Raw genomic sequence first — 15,303 nt, forward strand, 5'->3', positions numbered from 1 at the left:
CCAGCAACATAGACCCCATTTAAACTCAGAGGCATTCAACTGTATGCCTCTGCTTACAATGATAGGAACGACAAAGCAAGATCTGCCAGGTTCAGGATTCGCCGCCAGATCAGCTGCTTCCTTGGACAAGAGAGAAGAAAAGTCACTGAGTGACAATATCAGAGCTGGAGCTTTGGGGGCCAGGAAACCCTTGGTACTTAGTGTTCTGAACCCTTGACCATGACCCCGTCACATCATGCTTTAATGACTTGCAGCTGAAATTAGACCAAGACATAGAAAACTGAAAATGTTTCTGCATATGGTTCTGTGATTCCCTTCGTCAATTTCAATCAAATTACTAGATTAAAAAGAAACCAAAGTTCACAGTCTCCAGAGATCACTGAAACAAAACCTTAAGCTTTTTAATCACAAGGCTCATGGCAATTTCCTCAAGTGCCAAATCTAATGTTCTTTTGGCAAGAGTTATACTCACTCCATTCCACAAGTTATTAGGAAATATAGACCCAGGAAAGAGTGTTTAAGAAACCAATGATAAACAGAATCAACTAAATGGTGCAATTTTAACTTCAAAAATACCAGTAATAAGTTTTCATCAGGTTTGCCAGAATCTGGTAATATCTAGCCATTTTTGTTGCAGTAAGAGGTAACTGAAATTAATGTTAATAATCCATTCCCTTAAGAAAAGAAAGGGTGACTTTCATTGTCTGATGGGAATGAAACTGCATTATTGACTTTAAGTATAGTTAATTTGGGATACAACCAAATGCTTTCAAAAAGTTATAGATGACATTAACCATATGTGATTCTATTTCACAAAAGAATCACACACAATTTTGTAGGTATAGAGTATATGAGTATATGGGAAGTATTTTTGAAGAAAAGATTTGCTGTCAGTAAAGTTTATATGTAGAGAGTGGAACACACACACACACACACACACACACTAGGTCCCTGAGGATAGGCACACTCTCATGTGCTCTCTCTATAAAGCAGCGTGGTTAAAAGCCTGGGAGTTCAGAGTCCTGGCACTGAAACTCAGACCTTCTATCTTACTTAATGCTTTGATGCCTCAGTTTCTTCATCTGTAAAACAGAAATAACAACTACACACATATTGTTCTGAGAATCGAATAAGACGATGTCTGTAAAGAACTCTTAGTGCTTTGCACTGATATTCTGGGTACCCAGTGAATGCCAAATTCAGTTTTATTATTGTTATTATCACCATTATTCTAGGTATCATCAGCCTAAGCTCAGACAATGGGGTTGTAATCACAGGTCTGTCCACTTAGGAAAATGACCTTAGGAAAGTCACTGAACATTTCAGTCTCCTGTTCTATATGATAACATTCAAACCCCATTTCAGGACAACAGGGCCTGTGCACAGTACAGGGAAGGAAGGGGAAGGCACTGCAGAGTGACAGGGCTGGGGCTGGTGGCATCTTCCAGGATGCAGGGTGTGTGGCATTAAGAGGCCTCTCAACCTCAGTGCTTCCCAAACACTATGTTTTCACATATAGGGAAAAGGGATTTTTAAAAGGTTTTTGTGGAGTCAAGACAGGCTTGTCAACTTTTTATTCTGGCAAAAAATCAACAAAAACAACTATCTACTATCACCATCTTTCATAAAAGAAGGAAATTTTACTACCAAGGTAATGCAGTCGGCCCTCCATACCCATGGACTCCCCCATGGATTCGGCGGACTGTGGGTCAAAAACATAGGGAAAAATTGCATAGGAACTAGATACATACAGACATTTTTTTTCTTGTCATTTTTCCTAAACATTATGGTATGAGAACCACTCCCATAACATTTTGTATTGTACTAGGTATCACCACTAACCTAGAGGTGACTTAGATATTCGGAAACATGTGCTTAGGCTATATGCAAACAATACACCATTTCATAAAGGCCAAATCTACAGACTTTGCCATCTGATGGGCATCCTGGAACCAATCTCCCAGGAAAGCTGAGGGAAACCGCAGAAAGAACATAATCTTAGAATCTTCTTTAAAATTAATAGACTTCACTTGTAAAGAAGTTCTGGCGAGTGGAGATCAGTATTTCATACTGATGAATGAGTTAGGATAGGAAGAAGAGAGACGAGGTCAAGACTTGGAAAAATGGGGAGGTGAGATGACAGAGAGGCTAGGGAAGAGTAGCAGGAAGGAGCAAACCTGAAGACCAGAGAGGTGACAGGAGGCAGAAATCAGGCAGGGAAGCGGGTATCAGGAATGCAAGCCAAGAAAAGAACCTCTGCTTTGCTAAAGAAGTGAGGTCTATATCAAAATATAACATTATTAAATATTTTAATACCTAAATCAAATCAAATCAATTTGGTTTTATCATGCCATTCAAAAAGCACTACCTAATTACTGTAACTAAACATCAAAAATAAAAGCTATAGTTGAAACCATCAAAAAATTCATATTTATGAATTTTTTATGTATATACTACTCTTATTCCAATCCACAAAGTAATATCAACAATAGCATTCTATGTGAGTCACTATAATTAGCAAATCACTTATCTTCAAGGTCATAGACTACAGATTAAAACTGTTTTAAAATTTAGTATGGGTAGGAATAAGTGAAAATAACCAGAACCTAACAAAAGGCAAAGATTATATACAAACATGTGGTAAGTTGAAATGATAAAATATTAGGCAGCCATTAAAAATTTTGTCTTAAAAAAGATTCAATGATATGTAGAAATGCTCATGATTTAAAATGAAGTATAAAAGCATTATGAATTTCTGTATAATTCCAACTTTAAAAAATATTTACAATAGCTAATTCTGGGACAAAAATATATCAAAAAATAATATGGTATTAATATTATCATTTAATTTTTATATTTATACTTTATATGTTTTCAACAATGAATATGCTTTAATTCTAAATTAAGAGAAATATTTTTAAATAAATTTAACAAACATACTTACTCTTGGAAGTTTAGGATTGAAGTAGTTAATTATTCCAAACTCAAAATAAGATGCGAAACCCTCATTGAGCCAGATATTGTTCCACCAATTCATGGTGACCAAGTTTCCAAACCACTTTTGGAGATGATAGAGAAAAATAGCTTTCGTAAGTTTAAGTTATATTGTAATTGCATGTTAAATAAATGACACAATTAAACTTTATTTGTTATAAATGACAAAACTTGAAAACAGAATTCCAAAAAGCAGGCATTGTTTTAATACGAGGAAATACCAGTAATGCATTTCTCTGATGTGATTATTTTCACATCCAATGACTGAAAGCAATTTTTGTTTTCAAAATATGAGTAACATTTCTTAAACTGTTCCTATTGCCCAAAATTATTGGGTTTAGTTAAATGAAGCAGAAGACCTGAATACTGACTTACCACCTACTAATCCTTGCACATTACACTCTAAACAAGAGTTTGCTGTAAGTGGTTGTCATGTTTTAAAACACGACTTGATCTGTGCCACGTACAAATCATTCAAGTAATCATGTGTTCTGCAATGTGGTCCAGCTGTAATTATTTTCTATTTGAACAGAAAAAAAGTGTTTTGAACAGAACTAAGAAAGAAAAACAATAATTTCCAAAACCAACAAATTCATGCATTGGTACTTAGCCAAAGTTTTATAATAGCTGCTAGCAGCCTGTTTTCAAAACCGGCATACCACTGAAGGTATAATAAAAAATGACACTTGGGGTGACTGATCAAAGCCTGTGAAAGTGTGTGTGTTGCTATGCACTGGGGTGTTATTCAATCCTAGTATATTGCTCTTTTCCAAACTTCTTATGAAACCACATCACTAAGAAGTACCACTTCCATGTTTGAGATGATTTCTTTTTTGACAAATGCATATAAATGAAATAAAGTCTAAAATGCAGATGTGAGAATTTCCACCAAATCCAATAGCTAACCTTCTAAAATCACAATGTGAAAAAACACTGATTTAATAAAATATTTGTTTACACTGCCCTTGCTGATGCAGTTTGAGGATTAATTATTGTTGCCCTTACTAATGTATTGCCTGTATCCATTTAACCTCTCTCCAAAATAAAATAAAGAGTTTGAAACAACTCTTTGATAAAATGTGTGTATTTTTAATGGCCTTTTGAATATCCTGTATTTTAAGGTGGAATGAAAAAACAAATACTCAACAAATACTCAATCCTCAGAGCTCTGTATGGCTTCCTTTCCTTTTTTTTCCCCTTGTATTAGGGATTGAACCCAGGGATGCTTTACCACTGAGCTACATCCCCAGTCCCTTTTATTTTTTTATTTTGAGTCAGGGTCTCACTGAGTTGCTGAGGCTGGCCTCCAACTTGCAATCCTCCTGCCTCAGCCTCCCAAGTCACTGGGATTACAGACGTGAACCACTACACCCAGTGGCTTTCTTTCCTTGAAGAGGACTTTGTGGATCAGTTATCTTTGGATGTAAATCCTCACCCCTCGCCTGGACTTGAGGCCTCATCACCATGATCCATCACCAACAGCTCAAGTCCTGCTGGAATCTCATGAAGTAGATCCTTCCTTGATTCTACTCACTGTCACTCTTTTCAAGAATTTTTAAAAATTTGGTGTGGCAGTGTTTTTGTTTCATGCTATTTTTGGTAGAGCAACTGGAGAATACCTTCATGCGAAGTTAAAAAAAAAAACATTTTACCACATGCCTGATGTCCAATCTCATGGGAGAGAATGTAGGAGATCAAAGTCTTTTTCTCGGTCAGTTGATCACTTGGTAGCAGCAATAATAATGATTCATCAAACATCAGTAGTCCCCAATTTTCCATTGCACGGTTGTCAAAAACAGGCAAGGCAATTAAATCTAAGTGGATTCAAATGGAGGAAAAAATGAAATCATCCCTTCCAAAAAAAAACTGAGATTCTAGCTATAAATTATCTTAACATGAAGTTATAAAATTACTGAAAATTACAAGAGAATATTTATAACCTGAGGGAAGAGAAGGTTTTTAAGGGAATAACAGCAAAGACAGAAGACAGAAAATAAATTGTTTTGATTATATAATACTTTTGATGAAGCACTTGAATTCAAATATGCAAAGAACTCTTAAAACTCAAAAATAATAAAACAAAATGGGCAAAAGATCTGGACAGGCTCCTCAGGAAGAAGATATACAAATGGCAAACAAACATGAAAAGATGCTCAGCATCATTTGTTGCTAAGTAATTATAAATTAAAATGAAAATGATATACCACTATGCAGACTGGATTTTGAACAGAATTATGTGATGGAATGGCTACTAAAATGGCTAAAATCCATTTGGCAACAGCGAATTCTGGCAAGGATGCAGAGCAACAAGAACTCTCTCCTCACTGCTGGTAGGAATGCAAAAATTATACAGTCACTGTGGAAGACAGTCTGGTAGTTTCTTTAAGACGCAAAGCATGGGCTTACCATAAGATCTAAGGATTGCATTCCTAGGTATTTACACAAATGAGTTATGTTCACACAAAAACATGTACACAAAGGTTTCCAGAAGTTTTACTCATAAATGTAAAACTTGGAAGCAACTAGGATGCCCTTCAGTAGGTAAATGGATAAGCTGAGCTACATTCTTACAATAGAGTAATATTTAGTACAAAAAAAAATGAGCTACCAAGCTATGCAAAGACATGGAGGAACCTTAAATGCATATTGTTAAGTACAAGAAGCCAGTCTGCAAAAGCTCCATACTGTGTGATTCTAAATATATGACATTCTGAAAAAGGTAAGACTATAAAGACAGTAAAAATGTCAGTGGTTGTCAGGGATCCAGAAAGAGATGAATAGGAGGAGAATGGGATAATTTTACAGCAGTGAAATTATTCTGTGTGATATTGTAACAGTAGATACACATTATTAAACACTTGTCAAAACCCAAGGAACTATACAACACACAGAATAAACCCTAACTTAATCCATGGACGTCAGCTACCTATAGCATATTAGGACTGGTTCATCAATTGTAACAAATGTACCACGCTAATGCAAAATACTAACAATAGAAGCCTGTAGTGAGAAGGCGAAGGAGAGAGGAGGTACATGGGAACTCCTCACACTTTCTGCACAATTTTTCTATAACCTAAAACTGCTCTAAAAATAAAGTCTATTTAAAATTAAATGCCTTAGTTCATCAAAAATACTTTAAGCAAATTTGAATGACAAACCACAAACTAGGAAAAATATTTACAGTATATACCACAAAAAAACTAGAAGGTATCAGAGCTGGGATCGTGGCTCAGTGTTGGAGCGCTTGCCTTGTACATGTAAGGTACTAGGTTCAATCCTCATGAAATGAATAAATAAGATAAAGGTATTATGCTCCTCTACAACTAAAAAAATTTTTTAAAAGAAAGTGTCTCTCTGTGTGAGAGAGAATGGCAGAAAAAACATACTTAGAAGACTGAGATCTAGGAGTTCAAGACCAATCTGGGCAACATTTTAAAAAATAAAAAGCCAGGTATGGTGGAACATGCCTGTAATCTCAGCAACTGGGGAGGCTGAAGCAGGAGTCTCACAATTGAGACCAACCTCAGCAATTTAGCAAGGCCCTAAGTCTCAAAATAAAAATAAATAAATAAATAAAGTGCTGGGGATGTGGCTCAGTGGTAAAATGTCCCTGGGTTCAATTCCCAGTACCAAAGTAAATAAGTTAAATTAAATTAAAAGAGTAAGCCTGGTTTGATGGCACACAGCTGTAATGCCAGTGATGGGGGAGATTGAGGCAGGAGGATTAGAAATTCAAGGTCAACCTTGGCAATGTGGCAAGAACCTGTCTCAAAATAAAATAAAAGTGACTGGGACTGTAGCTCAGAGGTACAACCCCACTAGGTTCAATCACCAGTCCCACAATAAATACGTGAATAAAATAAAAAGAATAATTCACCAAAGAAGTCACTTAAACAGCCAAGATCTTATTTAAAATGCTGACCCCATTAATTATTAATGAAAAGTTAAAAGGATATAATACTTTCAAATGCATGAGATCAATAATTAAGTTTTGGTGTATATATAAGAAAACTGGCACATAGCTGATGGGTAACAGTGTCAAATAGCATAATCTTTCTGGAACAATCTGGCAAAATGCCTCATAACCTTTAAGAATGTTTATAACCTTTGACTAAACCATTCGACTTTTGGAATTTATACTAAGACAAATAATTCAGATATATGCTAACATTTCCTTGTAAAAATTTTATTTAGTGTTTTTAAAGTAGCCAATTAAAAAAAAAAAAGGTAAAATACTCCAAATGTTCAACCACAGAGGATTAAATAAATTACTTTGTTAAACGAATGTGTAGGAATTCTATGTTTGAAAAGGACAATACAAAGAATAGTTATCTGGATCCTGTTCCTGTGTTATCTTTAAAACATAAAAAAGACATTCAAACACAGTGTTAACACTATGGTGCCATTTTTGTTAAAGAAAAAAAAAAAAATCAAATAGAAAGAGATCAAGACTGACAGACTGGGAAAACATGGACCAAAACATCAGTAGAGGTTTTCTCTCTGCTTGATAGCTTTTCTATTTTGTTGCAAATTTTCTAGTGTGATTATTTCTTACTTATATTTATAACTAGAATAGTACAAGTTTTGCTTATTTTCTTTTTCCAGTGGAAGAAATGTCATTCCTATAGTCCATGCTACTTTTGTTAGTGAATATTCTAAACTGTGCTATGTTGAATATTTGAGTTTATACAACTGAGGTGGAGCATGTAGCAAAGAGCATCCTAAACATTTCATACCTCCATTGCTCAGTGGGCCTTGGGCACACTTGGTCCTTAGTTACCTTGGCCTCAGTTGCTCATCCTTCTAATCTACCTCTACCTCCACCCACACCCATCCCACCTACCAACTTACCCACATCCCTCACAAAAAAACTGCTCTCCTCCAGCCAACCCAATCCCTCTTGCTCTCCACAACCAGAGCCTTCCTCTGCTTGTACTGTCTGCTATCCCAGGAAACCCTCTGCTCAATCTATGAATGTTATCAAAATGTGTGGTCCAATCTCACCAGCTCTAAGAAGCCATTTCATAGTCCAGCTACATACAGTTAGACTAAGAGAAATCCTTGTTTCCTGATAAACTATTATTGATTCACACATGACCCTGTTTTACTTGACTTAAATGATTAGCTCATTATTTTAATAATATAAACATCCATGAATTTACCACTTAACCCTTTAAACAAGGGCTTGGCAAACTATGTTTTCTATCACATTTTATGTTTGCCATTCCCTTACTTTAAAGAAATATTATCATACATATATATGAATTTATACATAAAAACAAAGAGTTTAGTTTTATAATAAACTTTAAAATAAGCACTTATCTTCATCTCTATATCATTTTTCCATTGTGTAAATGCACCACCATCTCCTTATCAGTTCTCTTATCAATGACCATTTTTGTTATTTTCAGTTTGGGGCTATTATAAAAAGTATAGCTTTTTTTTTTTTGGTACCAGGGATTGAACCCAGGGGCACTTAACCACTGAGTCAAAGCCCCAGTCATTTTAAAAATTTTATTCATTTATTTATTATTTTGAGATGGGGTCTTGCTTAGTTGCCCAGTTCCTCTCTATATTGCTGAGGCTGGTTTTGAACCTGTGATCCTTCTACCTCAGCCACACAAGCCACTGGGAGGCTAGACCACTGTGCCCAGCTAGCTATGAATATTCTTGTTCACATCTGCTAGTACATGTGTGTTTAGATTTCTCTTAAGAGTATACTTAGGAATGGTATTCAAAGGTCAATACTGAAATATAATAAATATATTTTAAGTGGGTGTAATAACTGACATTCCCATTAAAGATGTTTCATTCTCTCCAACATTTGCCATTTATTAAAATGTTCATTTTCTGGCAACTGGGTACAAAATGATACTTCACTGTGGCCTTGGATATTCATTTCTCTGATTACTAATGAGTAAAACATTTCTTTGTAAATTTATTAGCCACATGTGATCCCTTTTCTTTTCATCTATCTTGTTTTTCTGTTGGGTTGTATTTTCTTATTTATTTATAGATGTTCTTTATATATTCAGGACACTTCAATTACTATTTCTTCATCCTCTTTCTTTTAAAATTCTTATTTACCCTATACTTTATCTCTTGCTAATATAATCTGTTACTTATGTTTCTGACATATAGAAGCTGCCTCCCCAATTCTGTTTCTTGAACAGAACCCTACCCATCTGTGCTTTTGCAGTGACTTGGCACCCAGGGAAGTATTTGTTATCTTCCAGTATTTGCTCAATAAATTTTGACTTTAAACAGAGTGAGTTAAAAGGATAACCACACCAGAAAAAAAATGCTATTACTTACTATAGATATATGAATACAATTTATATTATCTTAGTTTCTGAGTTCAGAATTCATTGAGAGAATAGATTAGCCAATAGCCCTCTTCTGACCCACCAAGAATGACATGTGGGAAGTGCTGGTGGGTAAGCCATTGATGGTTTTGTTTTGTTTTGTTAGTGACTCAACCATGAGTTAAATTAATTAAGATACATTAGTTTATCTTTCTTCTAAAGATCCAGAAATAGAGAAACTGCTTATTTTAATCACCTATCAATTAAAATGAAGTTTTAATTGAGCACCTCTGAGTGTTCATAGGGTAACATTGGCTAAGATGCTATGAAGGATAGACATATACATAAAGTATACACACACACATACACACACACACACACACACACACACACACACATATTTATATATATAAAGTACACATACAACCCTGATATCCAGGAGTTGATAAGTTAGTCAGCACTTGAGTAGCATTGCTGAACTGATTGTATGTATTTATTCCCTCTACCACCCTACACCCCCCACCCTGAATTAATTTACTGGTTACTATCAGAGAGAATCACTGCCCTAGGCTCTGCAGGTACAAAGTAAATGACAATCCAGATCCTGACCCTGTTGCTCTCAATCAAATGGGGCAGACAATTAGGACACAGCCTGTCAAGGGCTCAGGTGGAGGGGTACACGGGATGCTATGGAACCATGAGGAAAGGAGTTAAGGATGGCTTCTTGGAGGAGGGATACTGAGTTGATGTGAATTAGCCAGTTGGGTAGAAGATGTTCCAGTATTCGCAAATTTCATGTGCAAGAAACTGGAGGAAAAGAGAGGGAGATGAAAGCATAAGAGGAGACAAAGACTGTGTTCAAGCATCTTACTACTCTTAGGAATTGCAGAAATCTCTGAAGAAGTTGGTGTACCATTTTAAAGACATGGTACTGAGCTGGGACTTTATCCTCGAGGCAGTGGGGAACCACAAGGCAGATTTAAAGAGGACTGCAAAAACATGATCAGATTTTTCCCTGAAAAGATTCCTCTGACTTTGTACACAAGGATGGATTGGAAGGGCAAAATGGAAGAGGGTGAAATCACATGAGAACTGCTATGAAGAGATGTTGGTGATGTCAACTAGGGAGAATGAGGGGTGTGGAAGAAGTGAGTGTGTGGGTGTAGCAGATAATAAGGTGACTAACTGGATTGGGGGGGTGCCTTAAGGGAACAAGGATAACTCTGGACTTCTAACCTAAATAAACACAAATGGAATTTTTCTTGCCCAGACAAGGATCACCTTGACAGCCTCCAGCACAAAATGCTAGGAGCTTCGTCTGCAAGCCAGACTCCTGCTGCCTTCAATCCCATGAATGACAGATGTCACCACCAGGATCTCTGGGCTGAGACTGGTTGCATCCCTTCACTCACCATTCTGCCTTAGCAGAAAGCTAGAGCTGCAAAGTCTGTGGCTTTCCAATGTTCCAGAACCTCATGCCTCAAAATGTTTACTCCCCACCTTCTTCCATCATTTGCCACCATAGGCAGTGTGCTGCTTCTAAGACTTCCACTAACGTGTCCAAGGAACAAAACATATTTACATGATACTCTCAATTTAGAGAGAAAAAACTTTGAGCAACTTTCTGAGTTGAGTGGCTCATACAATTTTACTAACATACCACACAGATCTACAAGTGATAAAATATTTACATATTTCCTTGAGGATCATATTTTATTCACACATGATTCTAATTTTATACAATGAAAATTCACAGATGGGACCACCAAGTCCTAATCCAATGACTCACAGCTAAAGAATATTAAAAAAAAAAAAAAAAAAAAAAAAAAACTGAAGGAAACTGGAGTACGTCATGCAAGCCCACTGGGTAAAAGGATCCAGAACCTCGCACAGCACACTTGCATTATGTGAGAAAATGACCAGAGAAGAAGCTGGAAGAAATAAGCTGCCAGTGAGTGCCCAGGAGGAATTTAAACCCCAAAGTTTTTGAATCCCTGTTGGGGACATGGCACCATATGGAAAAAGAACAGATGGGCATTGCCTCACAAGCACAAGTCCGGGGTTCAAATCCCCAGCACTGACCTCAGAATCAGACCAGAGACCCTGCATCTTATAGAAGAAAAAATAGGTCCAGATCTTCAACATGTCGGCTTAGGATCAGACTTCCTCAACAGGACTCCCATAGCACAAGAAATAAAAGCAAGAATCAACAACTGGGATAGATTCAAACTAAAAAGATTTCTCTCAGTAAAGGAAACTATCAGCGATGTGAAGAGAGGGCCTACAGAGTGGGAGAATATCTTTGCCACTTCAGATAGAGCGCTAATTTCCAGAATCTATAAAGAACTCAAAAAACTCTACACCAAGAATACAAATAATCCAATCAACAAATGGGCTAAGGAAATGAACAGACACTACACAGAAGAAGCTCTACAAGCAATCAACAGATATGTGAAAAAATGTTCAACATCTCTAGTAATAAGGGAAATGCAAATCAAAACTACCCTAAGATTTCATCTCACCCCAATTAGAATGGCGATTATCAAGAACACAAACAATAGGTGTTGGTGAGGATGTAGTGAAAAAGGAACACTCATACATTGCTGGTGGGGTTGCAAATTAGTGCAGCCACTCTGGAAAGCAGTATGGAGATTCCTCAGAAAGCTTGGAATGGAACCACCATTTGACCCAGCTATCCCACTCCTTGGCCTATACCCAAAGGACTTAAAATCAGCATACTACAGAGATACAGCCACATCAATGTTCATTGCTGCTCAATTCATCATAGCCAGATTGTGGAACCAACCTAGATGCCCTTCAGTTGATGAATGGATAAAGAAACTGTGGCATATATATACAATGGAATATTACTCCGCAATGAAGAATGAGAAAATTATGGCATTTGCAGGCAAATGGATGAAATTGGAGAATATCATGCTAAGTGAGATAAGCCAATCTCAAAAAACTAAAGGACGAATGATCTCGCTGATAAGCGGATGAGGACATATAATGGGGGGTGGGAGGGGTTAGCATTAGGGTTAGGGTTAGGTTTAGGGTTAGGGATAAGGAGTGTGGTAAGAATGAAGGAAAGAAGGACTGTATAGAGGGAAAAGAGGGGTGGGAGGGGTGGGGGGAAGGGAAAAAAAAATAATGAATCAAACATCATTGCCCTATGTAAACGTATGATTACACAAATGGTATGCCTTGACTCCATGTACAAATAGAGAAACAACATGTATCCCATTTGTATACAATAATAATAATTTTAAAAAAAATCCCCAGCACTGCAAAAAAAAAAAAAAAAAAAAAAAAAAAAAACAGATGGGCACCTGGTTCCAGATGATGTAAAACATAGCAGTGAGAGGTAAGCACTTAAAGGCTCCCCTGAGCACCTTGTGGCCTCAACTCAAGGGCCCCATAACAGGAAACCAATTGTATTGGAAGAAAAGATGCCTCACCTGTTTTTGGAAGAGGATAACTGATATTAAATAAATCCTCCAGAAAAGAGAAGATGGGACCTGTAATGTTCAAAGCAAAGTCGGCGTTTCCATTTGCAATGGCATCTTTCCGGGCCCAGACGTGTATCTAAATCAAAACAATTCAGCAGTGATTAGGCAAAGCAACAGAGATGTTGAAGAGTGGCAGCCTGCTTGCTCCAATTTCCTGCCGCTCTACAGTCAAAATCTTACCTTCTCAGAAACTCTGCGTTTAAAACGCTTCAATGAATACACATGCTGCGAAAATCCCAGAGGACCGCTGACTGAGTTAAGAACAGGAATGCCCCCCAAAAGTGTGTTATGTCGACCTTTGACAGTAACATGTGTCCTCCGTAATAGAAAAACAGTCCCTGGAATGGTCGATACCACCATCCCATAGAAAATCCAAGTTCTACATGAAAGGACACTTTGAATCCATTCTTCCCTTTCCAGGATAGACTTCTAATGATCCAGAACAGAATTGGACTGTTAGTGATGGTTACACCATGTGGTGCGAATGAGGGAAATTCAAATCATATAAATTTAAAATGGTTTAGCAACTAAATAGTAATTGTTCCACCTTATTTTCAAAATTTAAAATATAATTAATTCTCCTAATTTTAAAAAGTTCTTTGAAATTTTAATAATTTTAGAACTGTTGAAGCAAGTGAATTATATTCTCTGCTTATTCTCTTGCAAAAGGCTATTTTCACTTTAGATGGTAAAAAGGAATCTCTGCCATTTTTCATCAGTTTCGTATAACCACACTGTTGTTTAGGCCCTTGGGAACTTCTATGTGTGATTTTGGTGAGTTATATGCATGGTTTCAACATTCAGTACTACTGTAATAATTAAATATTTCATACTCTCCAACTATAGCATCTAAATAATTTTAATAGGATTACAGTATCAATGCTAAAGGAAATACATAAAACTAAGAAACCTTAGAGCAAAAGTTAGAGGGGAGAGTATTAAAATGTTTGTCCTGATGTGACTGCAATTAACTTAAGAAAGAGCTCTCTAAAAACACTGGAGAAAATGTCAAGAAAAACAAAAAAGCTTCACAATAGTTACAGGCGTATATACTCCAAGAATATGTTCACCTAAACGTGCTTTTATTTCTTCTGGTAAATTTGTCTTGAATTATGTGAATTTTGAATTACGTAAAGGTTCAGGAATGCTCCTGTTGCACAAAATGCAACCACCTGTTTTTGAGGCTCTGGCCTGGTTCCCTTCATTGCTTTCTGCCTCTCCAGTGCTGCAGAGTCCTCATTATGGTGGGGAAGATGACTTCAGGGCTGGGCCCTACCCTTCCACTACACCAACTCTCTCCCATCTCAAGATCTAACTTTCTGACATGACAGTTGGGAAGCCTGCTCAACTGATGGTGGAAATAATAGTCATCTTTCCCCACAGGAGATAATGTGTGTGTTTTAACTGTAGCCTTTTGGAAAATAACAGCATTGCCAATTCATATTTACATATTAGTTTTCAGTTTACAGTGTTCCTCCCCTAAGTGACCCATTCTACAGCCCAAAGTGAGGTGAACGATGGAGTGTGTAGCCCCTGGAAGGCAGCAAGGAACACAAACCAGTGAGGACTATTTTGGAGAAGTAGCTGTGAAGTTCCTTCCAAATAATACCCAGCCCACCACTGTGTTCTGTTGGCCCTCGCTGGACACAGCAGATCTTGACATCTAAGAGAATAATATCTTTGAAAATGCCTGTGTATGCCAAATTCCACTCAAGTTATTTCCTTCCCTACTTACGTGTCTTCTATGTTGATCCTCATGCTTCACATTCACATTCACCACATTCTCCATTCCACTAAATCTTTATCTCTTAATTAATGAGCAATGTTTGAATAGGCTGGACACTATTCCAAGCATACATTCTGGTACCCCAGTAGAGTATATGGTGGACTCGTCAACATTGTAAAGCTGAGCCATAGCCAAATGCAACATTCCACTGATAAACTCAACCCAAACTTCAGTTTTCTGGCTAAGAATATTACTTTCTGAGGTATGCAAATCAATTTCCTCCCTGTTTCTATGGCAGCTGGTATTCTTTATAGAGTAATCTTTCATGAAGTAACAGATTTTATCCCTTTCTAAGAATTGTTGACTGAGCAGGGCTGACCACAACAAGCAACTTGAGGTGTGGATTCTGAGGGACCACTATGGATATCTGAATGGTTTGCAAATCATGCCTGAGCAGATTTGTCAAGGTATGTCATGAAAATTTGTCTTGGCCAATGTTATATTTATGAAGGTCAAGGATCTCCTAGTAATTATTCAATAAGGGAAATCAGACTGAAGCCAACAGCACAGGAAGATAACAAGCTGATGTTTGCATTCAACACAGTATTATTAATTCATTAGGTTAGGAGGAGTGTAGGAGGAGTAGCTTTGACTGATTCTCCCCCCATGATGGGCTTGGCTCACCTTCAGGTTCCTTGTCTCCACCTGTCAATGGTATGAGCCTAGAAGATCTCAGGCCCCAGTGTGCTTCAGTCAACTTCAGGGCCTG

General features: G+C 37.1%; 1 protein-coding gene across 2 annotated transcripts in view; it reads right to left on the reverse strand.

Annotated features, from left to right (window-relative positions):
* The window catches only part of Lvrn (laeverin), a 110,105-nt gene that overhangs the window by 69,303 nt on the left and 25,499 nt on the right, over nucleotides 1-15,303 (reverse strand). For both annotated transcript variants that reach the window (XM_047555723.1, XM_047555722.1), the window contains exons 4-6: nucleotides 12,758-12,884; nucleotides 4,654-4,808; nucleotides 2,945-3,058 (exon numbers count right to left, since the gene is read on the reverse strand). In XM_047555723.1, the coding sequence (XP_047411679.1) occupies nucleotides 2,945-3,058; nucleotides 4,654-4,808; nucleotides 12,758-12,884 (396 nt within the window). The remainder of the gene's footprint in view (nucleotides 1-2,944; nucleotides 3,059-4,653; nucleotides 4,809-12,757; nucleotides 12,885-15,303) is intronic.

This window comes from Sciurus carolinensis, chromosome 6 (genome assembly GCF_902686445.1).
Source record: "Sciurus carolinensis chromosome 6, mSciCar1.2, whole genome shotgun sequence".
NCBI classification, from domain to species: domain Eukaryota; kingdom Metazoa; phylum Chordata; class Mammalia; order Rodentia; family Sciuridae; genus Sciurus; species Sciurus carolinensis.